We start from the raw sequence: 24,858 nt of genomic DNA, 5'->3' as shown, positions 1-24,858 counted from the left end.
AAGCTGTTCTGTTTAATAAGACAAACTGAACAGCTGTAGCAGGATTTCAAATAACATCCTAAATACTAGGCAAACTGGTCATTCATTTAAATTCAGCTTATATTTAAACATTTACTCAGAAAATCACTTAAAATCAGATGTATAAAAAATAAGTAACTGCATGATATTACACCCCATTGTGAAGCCAGAGGCCTACACTTAATTCATTTAGAGGACAGAGGTGGATTTGTTCTTTCTAGGACGTAGGCTATTGGTCAGGATACTTAAGTGGGTGACAGAATACATGATTTTTGCTTTTTGTTCCAGTACCTCTCAAAATTTTATGGAATCCAATTATGAAAAAGAGCTTGAGAATTTGTCTTCTTCAATGAAATTCTTTGCATGCCTTGATTGCAAGGATATTTCCTTGAAAAGTTGCAAGGTGATTCCAAACCTTTGTAGGTAACAAAAGGCCTTTTTGTAAGTTAGCAGTATCTGTTTTGCAAGGCTGTACTATATTGTATTCTTTCAATTTGTCTTTGCTGATGACAGCAGAAAAACAATGGATTTTGAACGCTGAGGTCCCCATTCATCAGTTCTTCACTTTATTATAGAGTTTGTAGTTAAATTCATGCAGTCACAGTAAAAGGAATTTGAGTGACATACGGAAAAAGTAATGTTTGAGAGATGAAGGACAAATTTTCAGAAATTTATAAGAAAGAAGTTTTCATTAAGACACTGGGAGGGAGGATCATTTAGAAACATTCCCTTTATCCCAGAACAAATTTCAAGGAGCAAGAGAAATGGAGGAGTGTGTCCTTAAGCAACTATTAAATTGTTTTTTCAGGACAGAAATTATTTATCTGTAATGGAAATTAAATATCACGCTTGTATCTTATAAACAGTGAAAGGGAATTCCTACTTTAAAAATGTATTTTCATCAGTGTAGATGCAATAAGCATGCATGGTTTTGTGTGTTAAGGAAAATAGCTTTAACTTAGTAAAATATACTTAATTTGTTGTTTCATTACATATATTCCACACTGCACACTGCTGTTTTTATTGTAACTTTAAAAAACTTCATAAATACTTTATAAATGCTTCAGTCTCTGTTCAAATCTTATTGTAATGTTAAATATTTCAAGTTAATTCAAATAATTTAATAAGTCTTGTTTTATTTCTTGGAACTTTGTATTCCTTTCTTCAGTGTCTTACTTTTGCCCTCATTTGCAGGCAGCAAATCAGTCTTCATACTTAAGATGTTTTTAGGTTTGGTGTAAGTATATAAATTAGACATAGGAATGCAAGTTTGTTGTCCAAGATGAGTGCTATTACCCATTTTGTATGCTAGGGCATCCAATGACAGGTTTTTTGTTTGTTTGTTCATACTTCAAGAACATTTAAGAAGATCAGATACATAAACTCATTCAAATTAAGGGAAGGAATTTGTCAGTGCCTTAGAAAAAATTCATTCTAATTATAACGTAATTGTAAGTATTGTTGAGAGCCATGGTGTGGCATTCTTTCCTCTTATTTCAGAAGGGTTGTAGGTGTTAAGCTTGTTGCAGTAATCTGTGATGAGAAACAAAGTGGTATGCAACAGGTAACTGTAAGAAAGACAGGAATTAATCATTTAAGCTAATCTTTCCTATGCAGATCTTTTCTCACTAACTGTAATAGGATAAATAACATATTTATTTTCACAATTCCAACAAGTTCAATCAAAATGTGTCATTATATTTCTTGTATTTAACAGCACTAGGAAGAATAAATATTTCTTCTCTTTGATAAATCAGTTTTAATGTTAATGAACAAAGGAATCCACTATCCAACATTCAGTTGTGTTTGTGGACACTGATGTTTAAGCTTAGTCCTAAAATCTCATTTACTGAATCAGTAGTAGCTTCAATATTCCCTTTAGTTCATGAACAAATATGATATAATAAATATCAGAAAATATTGAATATTTGCTCATGCAGCATGCTGTTTGAACCTCTCAGTTAAAGTCAGTTTTGCTGTAGTAAAAGCTGATGCAGCAATCCTTTGAGATAATTCCTTTTTTGAAACTGGTCTGAGAAATGTAGTTCTGTGAGGAACAACTTGGGTTTTGCTACACACCAGCACTAAAATAGAAAGGATTCACTCCACCTTAATGTTTGTAGTATAGTAAAAACCAGTATGTTTCAGTTAGCTGTGTAAGGGGAGGAAGGAAGTCAAAAAAGAATCCCCCAATGACTTTCGGTCAAACTGTCAAAAAATTCCTGTATTGCTCAGTTTGCAGCTTCCTTAAATGGACACTAATGGGTATTCATATTGTCAGATATGCCAGCAAGGATTTTTCTTTCTGCCAGCAATGGCAGTGATGTTTCAACAGAATTTGAGGTAATTGTAGGCATGTATATAATTGTGAAAATAAGGCATGTTTGTCTTATGCCACTGCAGAGGCCAAGAAAGTATTTATCAGGCAGTAAGTGAAAGAAGGTCAGGGAGAAGGTTATAATTCTTGACATTGATGTGTTGCTCTCTCTTGTACTGCATAGCTGAAGCAGAGCTCTGAAAAGAATGCACTAAACAATCCTTGTCCTTTTTTGATAGCTTGGATTTGACATTTTACATGTTTTCCCTTTATTACTGACTGCTCTCATACAATCTAGTTTAATGCATTTCAGAGTCAGTGGATGTGTAAGTTCCTTCATTTGCTCCCAAAAACTAGAATTTCTTTGATTTCTCTCCAACATTCATTTGATTTTTGGATGAGTTATAATCAAAATATTTCAAATTCATATGTTTGAAAATATTATGCATCTTGTACCATAGGTTTTTCCAGAAGACTATGATAAATTAAATTAAATTTCAATTCAACTATTCCAAGTGAATATTGTTTTGCAGAAAAGAACAAGACAGAACATATTATTTTTGTTCACCTATTCAAAAATAAATATTATAGGCTAGTATTACTTAATGAATGAAAGATTGGAGATATTTTTTTCTGCTTCCAAATCTCTCTTTGCTTTTGAGGAAGTAATGTTGCTTCTTAATGTTACGTATGTTAAAGAAAATATATATGAGTGGGTTTTCCATGCTGGTTTTTGACATAATATTAGAATAATCTATATTATGAATTATATCATCAAAGGGGTAGTGACAATAAAGTATAAGCAAACAGCAGAAAGTTTTTACAAATTTTGAAAATCTGTTAAAATATGTAGTGTCCTGCCTTATCTAACAGTAAAATGACTTTGAAGATTTCTTTTGATCATAGTCTATTTAAATTCTGTATGCTATTCAACTAATGATAGAAAAAGCTAGATAATGAGCACATTATTATTAGCGTTGCCATACAGTCATTGTTACAAAACTATTTATGTGACTCGTAAAATCTGTAATAGTAATTTTATTCATATGGATTTATACTGCAAGGTCTGTAATTATCATACAAAAGAATGCTAAGTTCAATCACATGAATTTTTTGGAGACAGGAAGTAGACTTCAAATTTCTATTCACAGACTTTATCACTATCTATAAGCAATCTAGTGACATAGTATTTGTTATGGGCTTATTTCTTTAAGAGTAGTGAGTTTTAAGCATATGTTTGTTACTTTATTTGCTATTAAAGAGTGAGAAATTTAATGAAATTAAAAAATGTAGCTTGATTCATTTGAGTTGTGTCTGTATACTGATTCTCAAGTTAGTAAATGATAGCCTATATGCTGTAGTAATTTTTGAAACTAGAAACTACCTTTCACTTAATACTGGAGCAAAAAAGCAGTTTGTGTGGGTGCAGATCACAGCTACTTAGTGGCCATATCCAAAGAAAATTTCCAGATGTGGATATATTTATGGTATTATGAAACACAGAGTGATTGGAAAAAAAAAAAAAAAAAAAAAAAAAAAAAGGAATGATACTAGAAAACTGCAACTAAAGAATACCATTGATGTAATAATGTTTTCTCATACCTATGTAGAACAACACAGTTCATAATGACTATGAAGTCCCTCGTGGCCATGTGGAGTCACTGTAACATCAACTGAGAGATTTTCGTATTGTAGAATGTTATTATTTTTTAATTCTGTGGTAAAAATTATTGAACGTCTTTATAGTGAGTTATTTTCCTAAATTAGACCTTGCATTAAAAAGTACTTACCTTTTAATTCTTAAATATTTATTTATGTGCAAATTAGAAAATGTTTAGTTGGATAATTCTTGCAGCAGTTGATATAAAGACTGAAAGTCGTAGCTTGATAGCTGTCACTCAGCATGAGAGTGGCCTGCCATTGTTATTGCTTGGTCCTGGAAAAGTAAAATGTAAGAAGACTCAAAGTCATAAGACATAGAAAGAATGTGCATGAACCTATGTATGAACCTTACATGGAACCTATTTCTAGGAAAATATTCAGGGGCAGCACTTTCAGGAGAATGTATATGAGCTATTTCAAACTTCTGTGTTCTTCATTATGGATTATTTTTTATTATTTCAACTAATCCTTGAACTGCAAAAAAAAAAAACCAAAAAAAAAAAACCAACAACAAAAACAACAACAAAAAAAACAGACTAGCAGCAGATGAAGTGAGAATAAAAATTGTTATATGCATATTTAAAATCTGTAATGCAATAATGAAATGTAGATGCATGAATTTGCATTAAGTTAAAACCTTGTTTGTATCAAAATCTGTAAATTGCATAATCTCAAATAAAATTATGTTTTTTCATTACACTATTTTCTCAGATACTGTTCCATGATCTCAAGCAACACTCAGAAACATTTGAGGTCAGAGTAGAGCCAAATATCATGCAATTTCTATAGTTAACACTGTCAGGTGTACTTTCTGTCTCTAAAGTGGTTGGATTCCATAAAAAAGCTAGTTGTAGCATTCAGTCAGTTGTTTTTTTCAGATGTCTGAACTTCTTTGCAGTTAATGGATGAGATCAAGTTGACTAAACTTGACCTTTTTCTCTAGGTATTGTTCCAAAATATTCTATTAGATAATTTCAGTAGTTCTCTTCTGTTGCTGAAAAGGTAGAATATGCATAAAGCGTATTCACTCTTTCTCTCTCTGTTATCCTCACAAGAAAAAAGTATGGTGTTTAATATACTAAAATTGCCATACTGTTTAAAAACAAGACAAAGACATAATATCTCAAAACATGACGTAGTAATCGGTACAGTCACAGTGCATATATTTGTGTTTCAGTCATGCTGGTTGTATTTTGAAGGACAATTCTGAAAATTCCTATGTTTTAAACAATATTTCAGTTTAATGCTGAAATACATTTTTAATTGATGTTCTGTTAAAAAACAAAAACAAAAACAAAAAAACAATGATATAGAAAGAGTTCATTAGAAAATATCAGCAAAGAGCTCCTGTGAAGTTATTTATGCTTTTCCAATCTTTGTTTTCACTTTCCTCAGCTGTAGGCCTTGCTGCCTGTCCAGAACCAGTAATTCCTAGCAATGGGATCAAATCGGGAGATAGATATATGGTCAATGATGTTTTGTCATTTCAGTGTGAACCAGGATATACATTACAGGTATTTCTTTCTTTTTCTTTTTTTTTTTCCGTCTTTCCTTCTTTCTGTTTTTTTTCTTTCTTTTATAAACTTTGAAATTGTATTTTTATTTTATGGTTCTTTCAAAAACTATGGCTGTCATTAAATGTTGATTCCAAGTTATATTTTGACTTCCATTTAAAGACCATTAACCTCTTTCCATTTTAAAGTATCAGTGAACTAAATATATGATGAAATGCAGTACGCTACAGATAAATCTGTATTACTACAGCCAGGACAAAGTTGTGGGTGTGGAAATTTGATCATCAGTGTTATTAGTTTGTGATCCTGTTGTTTGCTATCATGGTTTTGTCCTAGTTTATACATCAAAATTCAGCAATTATCACAAACCAAAGACTATTCCTAATTAACAATTTGTATCATGACAATATGGTTTAGAGGTGATTTTGGAGGGGAAAAAAAAGGATGTAGATGCGTGTAAAAGAATGGTATTTGATCTCAAGGCTACAGAACAGCTCCAGACATTTCCACTAGTACAGGTGTTTTCATAGTTCTTTTTTTTTTATGCAGTAAGCACATTTTATGATTTTTGATCCCTAGACACAGGACATTCTATTTCAATACGGTCTACCCCTTTAAATCAGCCTGTAATAAACTTGATTAAACAACAATTAATATAATGTTATTGTAAAATGTGTTAGACTAAGACAAAGGTAAACACTTTCTGTCTACTTGTAGAAAAATTCCTGTTTGGAGTATCTGTAGAGAAGGTGTGTAGAACTCTTTAGGTACTTTTATTCAGTTCCACACTGTTGTGAAAGCATCAGGGTCTGATGATATTGCTGGTAGATCTGGCAGATATTTGCTGTTTTTGTAGTCTGGGATAGGTGCTTAGCACCTCATCACCATGGTCCATTCCACTTGCTTTTGAGCCATTAAGTATGAAATTTATATAGGCAAATATGCAATTACTGTGTGTAGCCGATGCCAGTGATCTGATAGAACAAAGTGAGAAACTTACCTTACACTAATTCCGACTGAGATGAAATTACATATAATCCAGTTTATTCCATCTGAAAACCTGAAATGCCTGACATTAGAAATAAAGTTACCCATCTCCAAAAGCTGACTCACCTTAATATAATGCATTAGGACAGGTGCCTTCTTTAAAAAGCATCTTTCTTCACTGTTTAGATATTCTTGTTAACCTTTCTATATTCTAACTTAACAGTGATTAGGTTTGATGGGGTGACTTCTATTTGTATTGTCCATCATTGCATATTCTTCTCTCCTTATGTTTTCAGCTATGAAACATCCTAATTTTGAGTATGAAAAAAGGAATGGCTCCATTTTTTATTTTGTGTATGACATGTAGGTAGACCTTGAGATATAACCTCATTATATTTTCTGACTGTACTGAAAATAGTAATGGTTAAATATTGAGGTGAACTGTTAATGTTAGAATGTGAATTCTTCAGAAATAGTAGGAATATGCGTGGGAAACATTTTGAAGATGCACATTGTTAGCCATGTCTTGATCTTCAGGATCAATTTTTACTTAGAGCAAGTACAAAAATCTGAGTTCACAGAATCACAGTGTTGGAAGGGACCTCAAGGATCATGAATCTCCAACCCCCCTGCCACATGTGGGGCCACCAACCTCCACATTTAATACTAGACCAGGCTGCCCAGGGCCCCATCCAATCTGGCCTCAAACACCTCTGGCGACAAGGCATCCACAACCTTTCTGGGCAGCCTGTTCCAGCACTTCACCATTAGTGCTGGAACATAGTTAGTGAATATAATATTAATTAAAAACAATAATGTGTTTGTATGGAAGAGATTTGTACATAAGAAACTGGTCTGTGTGGTAATGCTAAGTTTTAGTGTGTATATCACACCCACAAGATGTCCTTTGTACGTATGCAGATTTTTTCTGTAGCGCTTGAATATGCCTAACTGCACTCATGTTTTGTATCTACAGGGATTCTACAATGAAATTCCTCCTTAAAATTTCATTGCATATTGTTCATTAACTTAGACATGACTTAACTGTATTTCCACACACATGCAAATTTAATTCTAACTGTGGAATCTGACAGACTTACAAAAATAGTTTCATTAACTTGTTTTAAGTGTAAAACAGAAAGTCTTCAATCACTAAATTCATAAATAAATAAATAGGAAAGACTTTGAGCCTTTTCAAAATAATGATGAATATTTGTATGCTATATGGACTTTTCTGTAATAAAATTCATAGACACTTACGTAGAGTATGTTCCTCAGGCAGGATGAATAAAAATGTCTCTAAGTAAAACATAAATAATGGAAGTTAAGTTCTATGAGATACAGCATGTTTGCTATTCAATGAGTGTAGATCAGCATAAATTTGGAGATCCTTTTGTTTGCAGGCTTTTTGTTATTGTTATTTTTTTCCCCACTCTAGGTATGGATTTACCCTCAGTCTTTAGAGAACTTATTCACAGCTAGCAATAACAATCAGGTGTGGATTAGTTTATAATTGAGACTTACCAGAAAAGTCATAGAGCTTAAACTACTATCTGGAGATGCATAAGAAAGGTAATTGCTAGCTGTAGGATTAAGTGTCTCCCCCCAGGAGGGAACTTTAAAAGACTGAAATCAGAGTGTTCTCTTGGTGGAAAGAGGCTTGAAACCAAAGGAATAATTTTACTTTATTTTTCAGAAGATCTTTTATAGTCCGTTTTATGTTTTCCTGATCGTGGTAGTTAAATTACGGCTCTCCCCTCCAGCAGAGATGTGCAATCATAGAATGGGAAGAGAGGATAAAATAAAATAGGAAATATTTAATTAAGTAAATTATTCAAGGACTTATCCATTTTGAAAGTAACTAAAAGGATACAATAACTACACGGCTACTTTTCCTCTAAATTAAAAATGTTTATAAGAAAAAGATTTGTTGTCAATTTTAATGAAAATCAATTTTTTACATCCAAATACATTTTCTCCAAAATGTTTCAGTTTGTATTTTAGAGATCGTCAAAATATACTTAACTAAATTTTATTTCAGATATTTTTTATCCACATAATTTAATACGACTCTCTATGAACCTTACTCATACCTACTTTATAGTAAATATACCAAATGAAAGCAAATTCAACAAATTAATTTTCTTTCACTAGTTTACTCATTCTATCTTAATCATATTTTTTGAGAAATCAATTGCTTTGGACAAATAATAACACATAATATTCAAATAAAATTTTATATTAAATTGCCAAAATATGCTATCTTAATAAATAGGAAAAAAAGAGGAAGATGCATCTTCGCCAAATTCACATATCGAAATGAATAACACCAGAACTGTACCTAGCTTTCAGTCCCATGTCCCAGTCATTACATCAGTCTTTCATTCCTGCCAATTTCTTCAGCTTTTGTATTCCAACAGCAGATAGCACAAACTGAGTTCCACAGAGGACAATGCTGACCAAAAAAAAAAAAAAGACTTCTGCTTGTGCTACTCTTAAGTTTTCAGCTTGAACGGTTGCTGGTGCAAGTAAAACTGGTAGTATGCAAGCATTCTGCAGTCATTTCAGGGCAGCCACCCTGACATATATAGGAGTAAATTTTGCAGATTAGAGCCATGTCATTTTCTCACTACTAGCTACCATGTGATTCTGTTTGGTACATGTGATATTTCTTAAAGATAGGCAGAATAAATTAAAAATGACAGCTAAATAAAAAGGCATTTGTACTTCTGTAGCTCTCTGCCAAGATATTGCATGTATGCAGTGTGTCATATTGTGAGGGCATGTGAGAGTTCAAGCCCTGCTGGTAATTGTGGATGACTGCTTTGGCGTGATCCACATCCATACCATCTGTAGCAGCAGATGTGGAACAAATTCCTCTCTGTACTTCATATTTCAGGCTGAAAGCGAGCTATTATGCTTATACTGTGAATCAGGACCTTGGAATTAAATGGGGAGCAAACTTATTTGTCCATGTGAATGCACATAGTTAGCTGGCTCTGTCTTGTAATGAGTCTTATATTTAGCCTGAAAATTTGAAGAGATTTTCAAGTTGTTGAAATGACAAGAGTTTTACAACATTTATTCAGTAGAAAAATATGAAATCTGATGTATTTGAAAATAGTTTACATGAAAGTGACTACAATACAGTTGGGTGATATATGAAAAGATGTAGGTAAGATAAGGAAGTCCTCTGTAGATCTCCTTGCTGAAAGGTTTAATTATCAGTATTTTTCCTTTTCCAAACAGGGTCGTTCTCATATCTCTTGTATGCCAGGAACGGTTCGACGCTGGAACTATCCATCTCCTCTCTGCATTGGTATGGCTAGATACTTGTTTTCTGTGTGTTCTGAACATCTGAACATACTTCTGTTTGTTTGTTTTTGTTATTATTTCTTCATATAATTATGTTCCACATGCTAAGTTTCTATCTGTGAAATGTGGAAAATAACAATAAAATTTGATTTTATATTTAACGTATATATAGTTTAAAAAATAATTGTGAAAATAGGTAGAGGAAACCTAGACATCAGCTGTTTGAAATGAATATTCTACTTTGGATTGGGCTGAATCCTCAGAAAGGAGAAGGCATCGTCTGCTCTTTGCAGTGCACTGTGGCTGGAGAACCTTCTAAATCATAAGGCTGGTCAGGAGAAGCCTAGGAGACTTCTCAAAGAAGCAGGCAGTTGCCTGCAGCGGAGAGCAGCTCAGAAGCCAAGCCATCAGAGATAGTGAAATGACAAAGAGTTGTAGGTAGAAAAAGAGTCTGTCTCTTTTCATCTAAGAAAGTCGCTAAAAGATGCTGAAATTAAGAAAAAACAAAATAAGAAACTTCCCCTTTAAGCACACAAAGATCTTATTCAGCAGATCTATATTTTCCCTTTGCAAATAATAATGTTCTATTGATTGGTTCTTGATTAAGCAAAGTTTAAGAGAGAGTCAACATTCTGATGTCTGTTGGAATGCTCATTTCAAGAAAAAGCAGAAATTAAGAGAAGGGAAGCACAGTTCCATCACCATGTTCTGTCACTACAGCTTTGAAATACATTCATCATGAATGCTTTTAACTTTAACGTTCAGTTAGCAAAGGCTAACTTTTTAACATCATTTAAAAGATGGGTATGATATCCAGCAATATCAGTGTGAAATGGTTTTAAAGATTCCTTATCATAGTTAAACCTACCTAGATAGTAGAGTTTTTGACTTCTGCAGAAACAGTTATTTTCAGTTAACATGGAAGCAGGTCAGTTCCTTCAAATCAATTGAAGGAAAAGACATTTTCTTTAGTAGGTTGGCTTTGTATGTGTTTGTGTGTGTGTGAGAATCTTCATTTTAATGAAGATTCAGTATAATTCTTATTTTCAAACAGTCCATGGAATTGTACTCCCTTGGAAGTGTAAATGGTTCCACAAAAACAAATGAACCCTGAGTACAGGCCCATCAACCCTTAAAATAAGTTTTTTTCTAGAAATTCATGAGAAAATTGGTTGTGTTTTTTTTTTTTTTTTCACTAGATGCTGTATTTAACATCACAGAGGAAGAGAGAAATTTGAGATACTGAGACTTATTTCTTAGCTTTTTGATGGAGTTTTTTCCAATTTAAACTCAATTTTTTATGTGGTCTATGTGGTAGACCATTTCAGATTTTCAGTACAATTATCACAATTCACAGTATTGCTGTTATGTTGCCTGATGGTACATCATTGTAATAGCTGGCAGGAAAGCTAATAGGCTTGAGTAGTGTTAAATTTCCTCAAATAATTAGAATAAATTACAAGATTTTATTTAGATTTTTTAAGCTCATCCTAAATGAGGCAAATGTCTTTTTACTCTCTATGCACATGAACTTGTTAAAGAAAAAATACATAGACACTAAACAAGGCAAACTTTTTATGTAGTTAGACCATCCTGTCTGAACTGGAGAACTTGATTTTTTGCTTTGTTATATTTTATTTTATTTTATTTTATTTTATTTTATTTTATTTTATTTTATTTTATTCAAGGCATAGATCTGCATCATGGATCCTGATCATTATTCAGTTTAATTGCAGATCTGTTCCTCCAAATATGAAGTCCATTTCAACATAGCATCAGACATTTTTTATCACAATTGTCAGCCAGAGAAAATGGGTTTTCCATTCTATAGATGAAACTACAGAGTTACAGTAAAGTCAAAGTTAATATATTGCATGAATTAAGCATTTTACTCTAACTTGAATTCTTTTTTTTTTCATCTTTCATGAGACTTGATAAATTTTGCTGCATAGGGATCAAAGGAATAACATATAAAATTGTTTTTTGGAAGAATCATATTCCAGATATTAAGAATCAGTATTACTAAAGTGAATGGTGACTTTCTTTTTATTTTAATAGCCAAATGTGGTGGAACTCTGACAAACATGGGTGGTGTGATCCTAAGCCCTGGTTTTCCTGGAAATTACCCTAGTAACTTGGATTGTACATGGAAAATTTTATTGCCTATTGGATATGGTAAGCAAACTTACATCTGGAAAGCAGGTGTATATGTGTAAATCTGATTATTATAAATAAAAACATATAGTACAACACAGAGAATATCCAGCTGAATGTATTCTCAACCCATTTTGAGTTGGAAATGTTTTGTGGTTTGTGAGTGTGTGTCTAGCAAAGCAACTTGCTATTTGTAAAACTCAGTGTGTCTCAGAACCTGATTTCAATGCAAATGAAATCTGCTGCACAGATATATCTTAGATGAAACAGATAATTTAACTTCCTCTAAATTAAATTGAGGTATTCTGTTTAATATCCATTCATGGTTCTTCAAGGTCTTTTATTATGTTTTATATTTTATTTTATATTTTAAATAGTTTAATATTTTTAAAATTATTAAAATATTTTAATATTTTATATTATGTTTTATTATAAGAAAATTGACGAAGTTCATTTCTAGCACTGTGAATTTGGTTAAAAGCATTCTAAAACTATACTCCAACTCCCAGATAACAGTGGCCAAACAGAAAAAAAGTTTTGCATTATAACCATTGTCAAAAATATCTTCAAAAAGAAATAATAATTGCGTTGAGAAGATAATCATGGATAATAACTGATCTGTTACTTCAAGTACAAAACGTTCTTTCATTATTATCAGAAATAAAAGCTGCATAAGTTTTCTTGCTGTGAAACGTTATCCCCCATAGTGTGAACTCAATGCTAGTTCTCAAATAGGAAAATTATTTTTGAAAGCTTATATTAAATTCACTATACCTGTCTCTGCAAATGTTTGGTTTCCATTTGTTCTGTGACTGGTATTTATGTAGTAAGATTTACTACTTACATCAAGTATGTTATGCTAAGTTAACTTGTAGACATACTGTAGCATTACCGAGAATTTTGAAGGTGGTTGTCATGTCTGAAAAAAAAATTAGGGACAGGTCATTGCATGATATAAATTGTTTTATGTCTGATCCCCTAATAGGATAGTATAGCTGCCAAAACTGTCTAGACAATTTCAAATTTAGAGAAAAACTGTGTGAAAATGTTACTGCTTACCACCTCTTAAGATTTTAGTCAGAAACTTTGTTAGAAATTGCTGTTCAATACTTTGTGCTTACTTACAAGAAATTTTTGAAAGGATTTGGTGTAAATGTGAAGGGGGCAAATTGGGAGAGTGACTTAAAACAAGTGTGTGAAAGAGTGTGTTCAGTGATTTGCAGTCCTGTAGATAATTGAATATATGTACAAAGCTACGGAATTTAGACATGTGCTATTATTGATTTTAAGTCAGACAACCTTTTAAAATTTTGCACAAAAAAATGTTCTATACTACAAAGTTGTGTATATCAGGCGCTACGGCAAGATGGAGGAAAAAGTAATGATTAAAGATAATTCAACAGAAATCTTTAAGCAGATGCCTCCCATTTTTCAGTGTGTACTTGGTAAAACTTAGCTATCAGAATTAGATAGCCTTGGGCTGATTTTTATATTCTAAGGCTACGCTTGTAGAAAATATGGACAAAATTTCATGGAATAATTGCACAAGTTTCTTGCATCCTATTGTTATCCCTCTCACTTCTCAGAAATTCGTAAGTAGCAGTAAACTTAAAATTATAAAAGATGATGTTGTTTGCCAGTGGATCTAACTGGTAAAAGTCTTGCAATTGGTCTATAATTGCTTTCAAAATACTGGAAAAACACATTTTTTACTACGAAGTTGCTGCAGGGATTTTTTTCTTCCCGAAGTGTCTCAAATAATCCACAGATAATGTCTTTACACTAGAGTTAGTCAATGTGATTGATACGATGTTTCACAGATAAATAGCTTCCACTGCAAAATATTGCACAATATTTTGAGTATAAGCTGGTCTACTAAGACTGTTGGTCTATATTCATCCTTCATATCAAAATAAATCACAAAAAAAAAAAAATTCTTTCAAAATTTAATAAAGTTCCAAGATCTGTTTTCAGTTATTTTGATAAGATATCAAATGACTGGCATTGTGCACAAAAAGTGAGCAAGAGGATTTGCATGACCATGTACTGACTTGTTCAAACTCTGCTGAAATAATTAACCTCATGCTGACTTCATCTCATAGTAAATTTTCCCTTACTTCCATCCATTTTTTTCTGATATTTATTCAAATTTTGTAACTAGAAGAAGCCCGTGTTTTATTTATTTAGGACAAACACATTGGTGTGCTTAAACAGTCTAACAATAAAATTTCAGGAGCTAAAAATCTCCCAAAGTATACTGCTCTCTTCATTATGTGAAAATATACTGATAGTCAAAAAGAAAGCACTGTAAAAATCCAAACATTTGTAATAGGTTGAAAGTACATCTTTTCAAGTGAGTTGTGATTTTTCAGTGATTTCAGGTATCTTCCAGTTAACACTTACTATTTATTAAAAAATTAGCACAGCTAATTCTCGTCTATTCAAGCGAGACAGGAAATTCCATTGAGATTAGAGTAGGAACTAGTACAATTACATTCTTACTGGATAATAATTAATTTTCTTTAGCTGTATTGTGTATAATTTTATGTAAGCAATGATTCTGTGTAGAAACCACATTATTTGATTTAGAAAATTGCTAATTGTAAGTCATGTACAACAGTAGAATTAAGGTTTGAGTGATAAATATAGTATGTCCTCTAATTGGAACTAATGTATTTGAAAAACCTTTAAAAGCAAAATATGTTTTTGTTTGTGCAACGTGTCTGTTTTAGTTTAAATTTTAAAAAGTTACTGGTAAACCAGCTTTTTAATTTTGCCTGGAGGAGGAGGCATCCGCAACCTCTTTGGGCAACCTGTTCCAGTGTCTCATGGTCCTCTCAGAAAATTTCTTCCTGATATCTAGTCAAAATACCCTCTTCCATTTTAAAGTCATTTCCTCTCATCCTGTCCCTTCATGCTCTGATAAAATGTGTCTCCCCATCTTTCCTGTAGGCCCCCTTCAGGTTTTGGAAAGCTTGTACCTTTTCCTAAATATGTAGGAAGTAGAATCAGCTGCTTGTCACTTAAAGCAAAAATATGATATCTAGGATCTGTCAAATCTCTTTAGAAGTCCCATGGTGTTATTATCAAATCTCTGCTTTGAATCATTAAAAGCTGATGCTGATGACAAGATGCTTGGTATTCTACGTCATCTTAAGTCCCAAAAGCATTGTAAAATGGGTGACTTCATTCAAGTTAAACTAACCATATTAAACACCATACAGGAGATGCCAGATACTGAGACTTTGATGCGTTCTTTATGTGTCTTTCTATTGATAGCCTTGGAATAAATTTTGCTATTCAGGAACTGACATATTATTATATATCTTGCAGTGCAGAAAAGATACTAGAGCTAAATATCCTGTACTCTTATGAGCAGCCTATCAGTTTATGTAATGATTTATAATGATTTATTTATTTTCTCCTTCTGTAAATATATTTATATATATCCTTTTTGTGTAAAGGATTAGATATCAAATCTCTGAGGAAAAGAAAGGAATTATAGAACAAAAAATAATGAATTAATTACCCTTATGATTAATCTACGTGATATTCTGAAATGAAGACTATAACTCTACTGCTAAATAAGAGAGTCAAGGAGAAACTTAAGGCATTTAGTATTTCACATCACTTTAACTCAGTAATTTTTTTTTATTCCACTCCAGGCTCTACAGAAGTCTGTCCTGCTGTAGAAAAATGCTATTTCAGCAGTATCTGAGATTTTGTGGCACAGCAGGATTTGTGATATGTTCCTTTCTTGAGTGCTTCCATAGGCTGGTATAGGAACTTGACAAATACCAAGTTGCTGACTTTGTGGTTTCCTTTGATTGGTTCTTCAATGTTTGATTATTATTTAGAATATTTATGATATGAAATAAACAAAGAAACACACGCAAAAAAAGAATCTTTCACACATGCAAAACAACTGCTTTTCATAAATTTAAATATCTTACTTTGAGTACTGACTGAAAGATAAACGTACTGCTAATAAGAGTTCTTATGAATTTTTTTTTGTGTGTATTTAAATGATGTAGAAATAAACATTTTTAATTTTTCTTTCCTTCCTTCCTTGTCTCCATCTTTCTATCTTTCTCACTTTTCCTCTTTCCCTCTTTTTTCCTTTATTTCTGTTCTTTTTGCTGCAGGTGCACATATTCAATTTCTAAATTTCTCTACTGAAGCAAATCATGATTTTCTTGAAATTCAGAATGGGCCTTACCATACCAGCTCTATGATTGGCCAATTTAGTGGAATGGAACTCCCATCACCTTTACTAAGTACTACTCATGAAACACTTGTCCATTTTTACAGTGATCACTCAGAAAACAGGCAAGGATTTAAGTTGACATATCAAGGTGAGCTGGAAATATCACAGTGGAATTTATGGTAAAAAATGAAAACCAAAACTTTACAAGATATTTTCTAATTTACTTATATATTTTATTTGTATTTTGTAACATTTTAAAATGCATGAAGAAACTAAATTTATATTTTGTCTCATCCAAAGGTTAAGCTTTTTCACAATTGAATTGAAATTTTTTTTTACTAATATAAAAGCCTGAAGCCAAGGTCATGGCATTTGCTAAAAAGTCATGTGAATAATACCCTCTACCATCTTGTTTTAGTGTACTGTTACTAAACAATGCTGCCTATTTTGGCATAATACCAGATGATTTGCTGTCTTGTTTTCCAATTTATATATCATTGCTATGCGTGACATATTGAATGAGGATTTTGAAGTAAAGTATGAGTTGTCTTAAAAATTTTGACGAAATTATATTTTTGCAGTATAGATACAGAAAAATAACAAAAAAAAAAAATGAAAACTGTTCTCTACTTTGTCAAATGTTATGTTCAGTATTTGAACGTGTGACACTTTTATTGTCTTCTTCTGTTGGTTTTTCTATTCATCTGCATGCCTACTTTTTTTCTCCATTAAGAATGTTAAAATTTCATGACTGTGTGCATATTTCAAAAATTTTGAAACAATCTTACTGAAAGCTATTAAGTTTCATTGCAGGATCTGAATAGATTAACAAAATACTATGACTAGTTCAATGTCACTTTGTTTTAGGCCACCAATTTCCTAAGTAAGATTTCAGTACATACCCACATAAGGCTATATTTACATATCTACAAAATCAGTGGATCTTCATAAGTTCATATACATATGAATAAGTCCTAACTGACAGGAATTCATATCATGAAATTAACAGTTAAATCTTAAACTGTTTGTGTAATACCTCCAGATTTGGAGGGAACATTACATTTTTGCTCAGCTAAGTTTTCTATTCCCTTCCACAGAAAGCATACATTCATTTTCTTGTGGTCGCTACTTTATGACACTTTGAGCAAGGGGACAAGAAAATAATTTGTGTGCTTTTTAGTCAAAATATCTTTTGTATCTTTATGTCTTCTACCGTATCTTGAAGAAAATGGACTTATTGTACATGGTGTTCAGTGATTTAAGCAAGGACACTGAAGTTTGTTGATGATTATAGAAATGATAGTCCAGATCTAAGTAGAAGATGACGCTGTGGGGGGTTAACCTTGGCTAGAAGTCAGATGAACACCAAGCAGTTCTCTCTTATTCCTCTTCCTCAACTGGACAGGAGGAGAAATTATAATCAAACAGCTCATGGACAGGAAGGTCACTCACTGGTTACCATTATGGGCAAAACAGACTGAGCTTGGGGAAGATGTAATTAATTTATTTTCACTTAATAACAGCATACAGCAGTGAGAATGAAAGGTAAATGAAAAACACTTAATTCCCATTCCCCTTATTCTACCTCTGCTCCCCATGTCATACGGTGAATAAGGGACTTGGTCTGTCAATAGCACTTCATCAGCAGCATCAACTTCTCTTTCCTCCTCGTGCTTTTTCACCCACTCCACCACAAGTTCCTTCATGAAGTTCTTCATGAAATGATTCAGTGTGGGCTTCCAACAGGCTGCAGTTTCTTCAGTAGTGCTGCAACATAGGTCTGTACAATGGGGTACATCCTTCAGGAATGGGCTGCATGGGTCTCCCACAGGCTGCAGTTCTGACCAGGATCCTTCTCCTTTGAGGCTCTCCGCAGGACGCATTTTCCTTCTGGTTACATTCACTGGCCTTACTGTTGTTTTGTCCACTGAATACAGGGGAATCTGCTCCAGTGCCTGGGGCAAATTCTCCCCCTTCTTGATGTCTGTAGGGTTCTTTTTTTCTCTCCTATTTTCTCACAGCTGTTTTTCAGTGGTTTGTGGGGTTTTTTGTTTGTTTGTTTATTAGTTTTTCTGAAATATGCTCTCACAGAGGTACAACCAGTTTTGTATGAGAGCCCTCATAATTTAGAAATCCATTGTATTAATGAATTAACTTTATTGCATATTTTTAAAAGGCTGTTGAACTGAGGTCAGAATTATTCATTTCTTCTATTCTCCCTTTTCATTCTGTTCAAAAACATTATCTGGTCAGAAGTAAATGACGATATGAGAAATATGTTTGTGTTTTTTTTTGCTTTACTTCAATCCTATCATGTTAATGTCACCTCCTTTTTAGAGGCATCGCTTTCTTTCTGTTTCTCCCAGTTGCAACTTACCCTAATGACAGAATGACAGCTAATGACAGAAATGTTATCATGATTAACTCATTGATAATTGTGATATTTGATACTGAAAACTTGTCCTCATTTAAATAGAGAAACAGGGATGCATGTAGAAACTGAACATGCTTTATGAAATATTAAAAATTTAATTAGGTAAGCATAACATGAAATACTTCTTAAGTGAAGGAGAAAATTATTTCTGGCATAAAGGAAAACCATAAAAAATATTTCATAAAGATTTGGAAGCTTGTGTATTTTGCAATGTCAGAATTATATGATAAATATAGAAAAAAAATCATGAAGCTCTAAAAAGCAATAATAATTTGATAAGAATGTACTGACCTAAGCAATTATTTTCTAAAAGCCTGTGGTGATTCATTCCTGAATGCTTTTTTGAGAATGCAGTGTTTTAGTCTATGGATTAAGAAAAACATACTTAATTTAAAACTTGAAAAAAGAATATACGCAACAAAATACTCCCCTATAAAATATTCTAGAATGAATATTGAATTATTTTACAAGGTACTTATTGATTCTTTTTCTAATGAGAATTGTTGCTAACACTGGTGCATTATATTTCTAAGTGATTAGGATCTATCAAACAAACTCACTCTACATATCCTCCCACTTCCATTACTTCCTTTTCTGCATTCTACAAGCAGGTATTTGTCTTCTGCTCTTTCAAAATGAAATCTCTTGAATGTATTTGTTTTTCTTCAGATAATACTAGTTCACTCTGTTGTCTCTGCGCTTTCATTTCTCTGTTGCTACCATTTCTCCTTTTGTAATTCTTCAAAAAAATATTATATTTTGTATTTCATATAAAACACAAATGACTTGCCTGTCACCATGTAGAACATGTACTTTTGATTGAAAATATTTATAATCTAGTAAGATGTTCTTGAAGTTTTGTAATTTAGAGTGTTCACCATTCCTCTCATGTTCTCTGACAGCAAATCCCAGTGGTTTACAATTGGGCATTTTTAATGACTGCTTTGTTTCTTTTTTTCATGCCAAGTGTATAATGGCTGCTTAATTTTCTTCACACAAAGTGCAGGTTACTTTTAGTATTTGATTTTTCCATTCAAATTTCACATTTTTCTATTTAGTTATCTTCCCATTTGCCTCTGAATTTTCTCACTTCTTTTGCAATTAGATTGCTGGATTTCTCTCTTTCCCTTTCTTTCCCTTTTGGTCAGTCTGTGGTTGCTGCAACTAGACTTCAAAAACTAGGTCTTTACTGCTCCAAAATATCTTTCTTTCCTTGTCCTTCCCTATGTCCTTCCTATTTCAGAACTCTGAGATCTTGCTCTATTGGATACATAAATGACATATAGCCTATGGACTTTTACTCTAGATGGAAAAAGTATTGGTTGTGTTTTAGGGGCTTGGAAGTACTGGAAATAAGGTCAGGTAATCCAGATAGTGCTTAATCAATTTAGTATCTAAGAATATAGTGCCCAAGCTTAGGTCATAACATAAACTGTATAGATATGATGAGGATGTGTAATAGTAGTACACATATATCTATTAAGACAATAATTAAAAAAAAAAAAAAAAGCTTAATTTGTTCAGTGGCTGACAAAGCAATGTACTGAATTAATCCCTCCCACTGCCCAGGTAAATTAAACAAAATAGCCTTTTGATACTTGATGTGATTTCCAAGAAACATATTTCAACAGTATTTAATTCCTTAAGGCACCTAAAATAAGATCTAGCATTTAGTCCTTAAATAACAAGGAACAAATGGTTTTCAGAACTAAGTAAAGATTGCGCATAAAACTGATAGTAAATGATATTGCAAACATATGTAGTATTCACACACCAATTTTGATAAAGGATTAGATAGGACAAATTTATACTGAATTTGGCAAAGAATTAGAGTTTATACCAAATATTTAGAAAGTCCTGCTTTTCTCCTTGTTTATCATTTCTATAGGAATAAACTTGTAGAGCAAAATAGATGAATCTAAGGACTTGACGTCTTTACACATTTGTTTCAGATTGCTTCTAGTCTATTTCTGATGTCCCAACATATTATCTGTAACAGTTGTGGCTTTTATTTATCCTTAGCGTAGGTTTGCCACCTATGAAAAGCAACAAAGAGAAAAAGCAATCAGAGGTGCTTAGAAGAGCGTTTTACTGGGATATTTGACTCACTGAGATGACTGAATTTGCTGAATCTCAGTATCTGAGGTGCAAACAGCCTAGTCATGCAGGGGAAGATTTCACACAGAAGGCTGTCATAGAAGGTTGAATGGCAAGTCAAGTTAATGAATGACAGGCTTAGGATAGACGATCTGCATATAGCTGGAATGACTCATGATATTTGCTAGCTCAGGAGAAATAAATGTTATGGCCTCTGAAAAATTAACTACAGAATTTAGGACACAGAATAATATAGTTAGTCTAATGGTTGAAGGATTGTGTCTTTTAATCCCTGGCTACAGTTTGTTATTCCAGCCTTTTAATGTTTCTGGAACATAACTTTTTCAACATAACTTTCTCTTTTGGACTAACACTTCTTTATTGGAAACAGGTAAATATTTTATTTACATAATCTTTAGTAAATGAATCATAGCTCCTATGACTGGAATTCGTTCTATTCTGAACTTCAGTATACGGTAAAGCTGAGTATGAGGTGAGAATCTCTCACCTTGTTACATCTGGAGTGCAGTGCATTCCAAGAAATACAGCATAAGCCAATTCATATACATACACGACATGATTTAAACATATTAAATCTTACAAGCTGTCTAGCAAAAGGATAATTATGATGGAGTTTTGGAGACAGAATGAAAAAAGAATCTGCTGAAAAATTGCTTTTTTAAAAAATATTATTTTTGAAGTTGTCCTAAGGAGGAAATACTAATGGAAGTGAACAATATCTTACGGGGGCTCACAGAAAATGATTTTGTAACTCATTCCAAAATTAATGCATGCTTTGTGATTTTACTACTGGTACATTCAATCTCCAAAAATAATGTTAAGTATTCCTAACTGTGAGCTTTTTTAACATTTGAGTGTTTGTGTTCTCAGTTGTCTGTTAATGCAATTGTTCTATAAAATAATTATTTTCACATTGAAGTGTAATAGATTTTTGTAGCATTTGCAAAATAAGTCAGCCTGATACTAGTGTAACATAGAAAATATATTTAAATCATAAAATCAATATACTTAAATCATAAAAGCAAGATAGCAGAAAATCAGTTAGATTCCTTGAGTGATTTACATTCCTTTCTCACCAGTGGAAAATATATTGCACTAAGAAATGCCAAATGTCAATACAAGAGATTATTTCAAAATTCAAATATTTGACAACCTACAGGGCTGGGATTAAATCTTCCTCACAGATTTCCTTTATATTAGGCTTCCTTTCAAACTTTAGAGGTTGCTGTTTGTTTGTTTCTGCTGTAAATATATATATATAATTTTATAAACTTGAGGAACCATATGCAAGGCCTTCCAGAAGCCCGGATCAGTGACATCAGTTACTCTTACTTTGTCTACTGAAGCCACCACTCCATCATAGAAGTGGATTGGTCAGTCTGCCCTTGGTGAAACTGTCCTGGCTGTGTCAGATCATGTCTTCATCTTGCATGTACCTCACCATAGCTTCCAGGAAGATCTGTTTCATGATCTTCCCAGTCACAGAGGTGAGACTCACTGGTGTGTAGTTGCCCACATCTTCCTTTCTAACTTTCTTAAAAACTAGAGTATACTTTTATTGTATTTTTTTAAATTTTATTTTCAGAGTAGATTTTTCATATTTTTATAATTTAATCTTAGTAAGTTCTTTAATCTTAAATAATCTTTCTAGTCTTCTGTATTGTTGAAAGATCTTGATAATATATTCATAATGTTGATGATATTAGCTTTAATAGTGCTATCTGAATAATGATAGCAAGAGTAATAATACTATTAAAAGTTAGTGAGATTTAACACAAGATTTTAAAGAACTGTATTTAGGGTAGAATAAAGATTTTTGCATCTTCTTTCTGGTAGCAATTAATTCTGATTGTTAAGCTTTAATTATAAAAAACAAAAAACAAAAAAACAAAACCTGTTTTTTGTTATTTGATGGAATTTGATCTTATTTCTTTGATGATTTTGGGATAGTTCTGCAACTTGCAACATGACAGCACTTCAGTGAGGCAATTAAGTTTTCCTTTAAGTAGGCACTTAACCACAGCATACATAATGTTTTGTTTCATTACACTGAAATGGATTGTTTAAATAATCTGATTGATAGTAGTAAGTACAACAGTTTTTGTTGTACTACAGTTGCATTCATTCTGACTATATGACACATGGAACAGAAAGTTAATATTCTAAAAAAAAAAGTTGCCTCAAGTTCTTATGCTGCTACTAGTTGTATAATTAGATACTAATTAAAACAAAAAAAGGAAATTTCACTACGAATTTTCTGTAGATAGGCACGTTTTTATAAACAAAATTTAATTTTAGACGTCATGAAAATATTAATTTTCCTAAATCATTTTACCATTTCTTACCAATAGATATAATCCCATGATTACATCTATTATATTATATGATGTCTTAATTGGAATGAATTGTATTTTCATTTATCAGAAAAGAAAGAATAACTGAAAATTATAAATTTTAACCTGAACAGTAGTACTGCAAAAGTGACCACTTACTGATTTTTTGGTCAGATTTATTATTAGTTTCATTGTGTGAAGCTTTTGAATTCAATGTGGTTGCGCCTAGAAAAAGATTGTTTTGATTTTAGACTTGACAAATTTTAGTGGAGGACAAATCAGGTTTAAGAAAATATTTGATCTACTCATGAAATTGCGTCACAGTGATGTACTCTATAACTATAACCATCCTGTTTATTGAATGAGTTCCATGTGTCTTGGATATCCTATTATTATACTATTATTTCCCAGAACATGGGCACCAGTTCTGAGCACAGAAATTTATTGGACTCCATGATTTTTGACTGTCCTTTACAACTGAACTTTTCTCATTCTATTCTATGTTATGCTATTTTATGCTATGCTATTTTATTATATGCTATCCTATTCCATTCCTTTCTGCCATTACTCCTAAAAGGCACAAATGGTTTTCATGTTTTGTTTCCCTCTACTGACAATAGAGGAAGTCCAAAACAAATGTGACATTGTGGTTAGGCAGTTGGATTTGATGATCTTTGAAGATCTCTTTCAACTTAATTATTCTGTTCTGTTCTAAAATAGTCATACATTCTATTCCAGATTTTGACTTTTCCTTTGCTTTGTCTCAAGCTCGTTCCCTGATTCCTTCATCAAGATCTAAATGGTTCAGATGGATGATTTTTTACTTACTGATGTGTGTGTTATTCATTCTGGTACTGAGTTTTGGCATTACAGTGTTAACTTGTTATGAAATGCAGTATAGAATTTATATTAATGGCTACTTCTTGAGAGATGACTAAGCATTAAAAAATACTTTTCTCTTCCAGCTTACGAGTTACAGAACTGCCCAGATCCTCCTCCTTTTTTGAATGGATATATAGTCAACTCTGATTACAGTGTAGGTCAGTCAGTGTCATTTGAATGCTATCCTGGATATGTTTTGAGAGGGCAGCCTGTTCTCACATGCCAACATGGGATCAACAGGAATTGGAACTACCGTTTCCCCAGATGTGAAGGTAACCTGATAGTTTGCTTGCTCCAGAACTGACAGTACTTATTTGTACTGTAGCTTTTGCTGAAGAACTGCACTTTTTACTAATCTGTAACATAAAAAGCTAAGACCCAGATAATATTTGTCAGTCATGTTCCTTAGCAGTGATTTATAGTTCTTAATAGTATTTTTCAATGTTTTATTGATTATGACAAATTATTTTTTTCAAGTATTTTTTTTCGTGTGTGATTTTTTTCATTTCTTTTGAGTAGGGCAATGTGCAATGTAGCATCTAAAATTTTCCAAAGTAATGCTTTTACCTGGACTTTAGGTTTTATATAAAAATCTAAAAGATAGAAGTGCAGAAACAAAAATTTCTGGCCTTTCAGTTAGAGACTTTAACGCAGGATTTTATGAAGAAAAAGTATCATTTGTAGAATTGAAGTGTGTTTGTGGCTAAACAACCAGCAAGGAAGAATTAAAGCAGATTGAAATAAATGATTGATTTCTATCATAACAAGAAGTTAATGGTGTTGCAGGTTTCCACTGAAGGGTGAATGTTTGATAATGATTGGGTATTACAAGTTAGGAAAGACACTTCTGTACACAGGACATGCAATATGTTTTAGGTTAGTCAAACTATAAAATTTAAGTTCTAACTCAGAAATAT

At 32.4% G+C, this 24,858-nt stretch overlaps 1 protein-coding gene across 3 annotated transcripts in view; it reads left to right on the top strand.

Annotated features, from left to right (window-relative positions):
- Nucleotides 1–24,858, top strand: part of CSMD1 (CUB and Sushi multiple domains 1) — a 994,481-nt gene that overhangs the window by 874,343 nt on the left and 95,280 nt on the right. For all 3 annotated transcript variants that reach the window (XM_048936946.1, XM_048936944.1, XM_048936947.1), the window contains 5 exons: nucleotides 5,393–5,511; nucleotides 9,748–9,817; nucleotides 11,872–11,988; nucleotides 16,113–16,322; nucleotides 24,025–24,213. In XM_048936946.1, coding sequence (XP_048792903.1) covers nucleotides 5,393–5,511; nucleotides 9,748–9,817; nucleotides 11,872–11,988; nucleotides 16,113–16,322; nucleotides 24,025–24,213 — 705 coding nt within the window. The remainder of the gene's footprint in view (nucleotides 1–5,392; nucleotides 5,512–9,747; nucleotides 9,818–11,871; nucleotides 11,989–16,112; nucleotides 16,323–24,024; nucleotides 24,214–24,858) is intronic.

Source organism: Lagopus muta, chromosome 2, assembly GCF_023343835.1.
Source record: "Lagopus muta isolate bLagMut1 chromosome 2, bLagMut1 primary, whole genome shotgun sequence".
Taxonomy (NCBI): Eukaryota; Metazoa; Chordata; class Aves; order Galliformes; family Phasianidae; genus Lagopus; species Lagopus muta.
The sequence above is the reverse complement of the archived record's forward strand: the minus strand, read 5'-3'. Positions and strand labels throughout refer to the sequence as shown.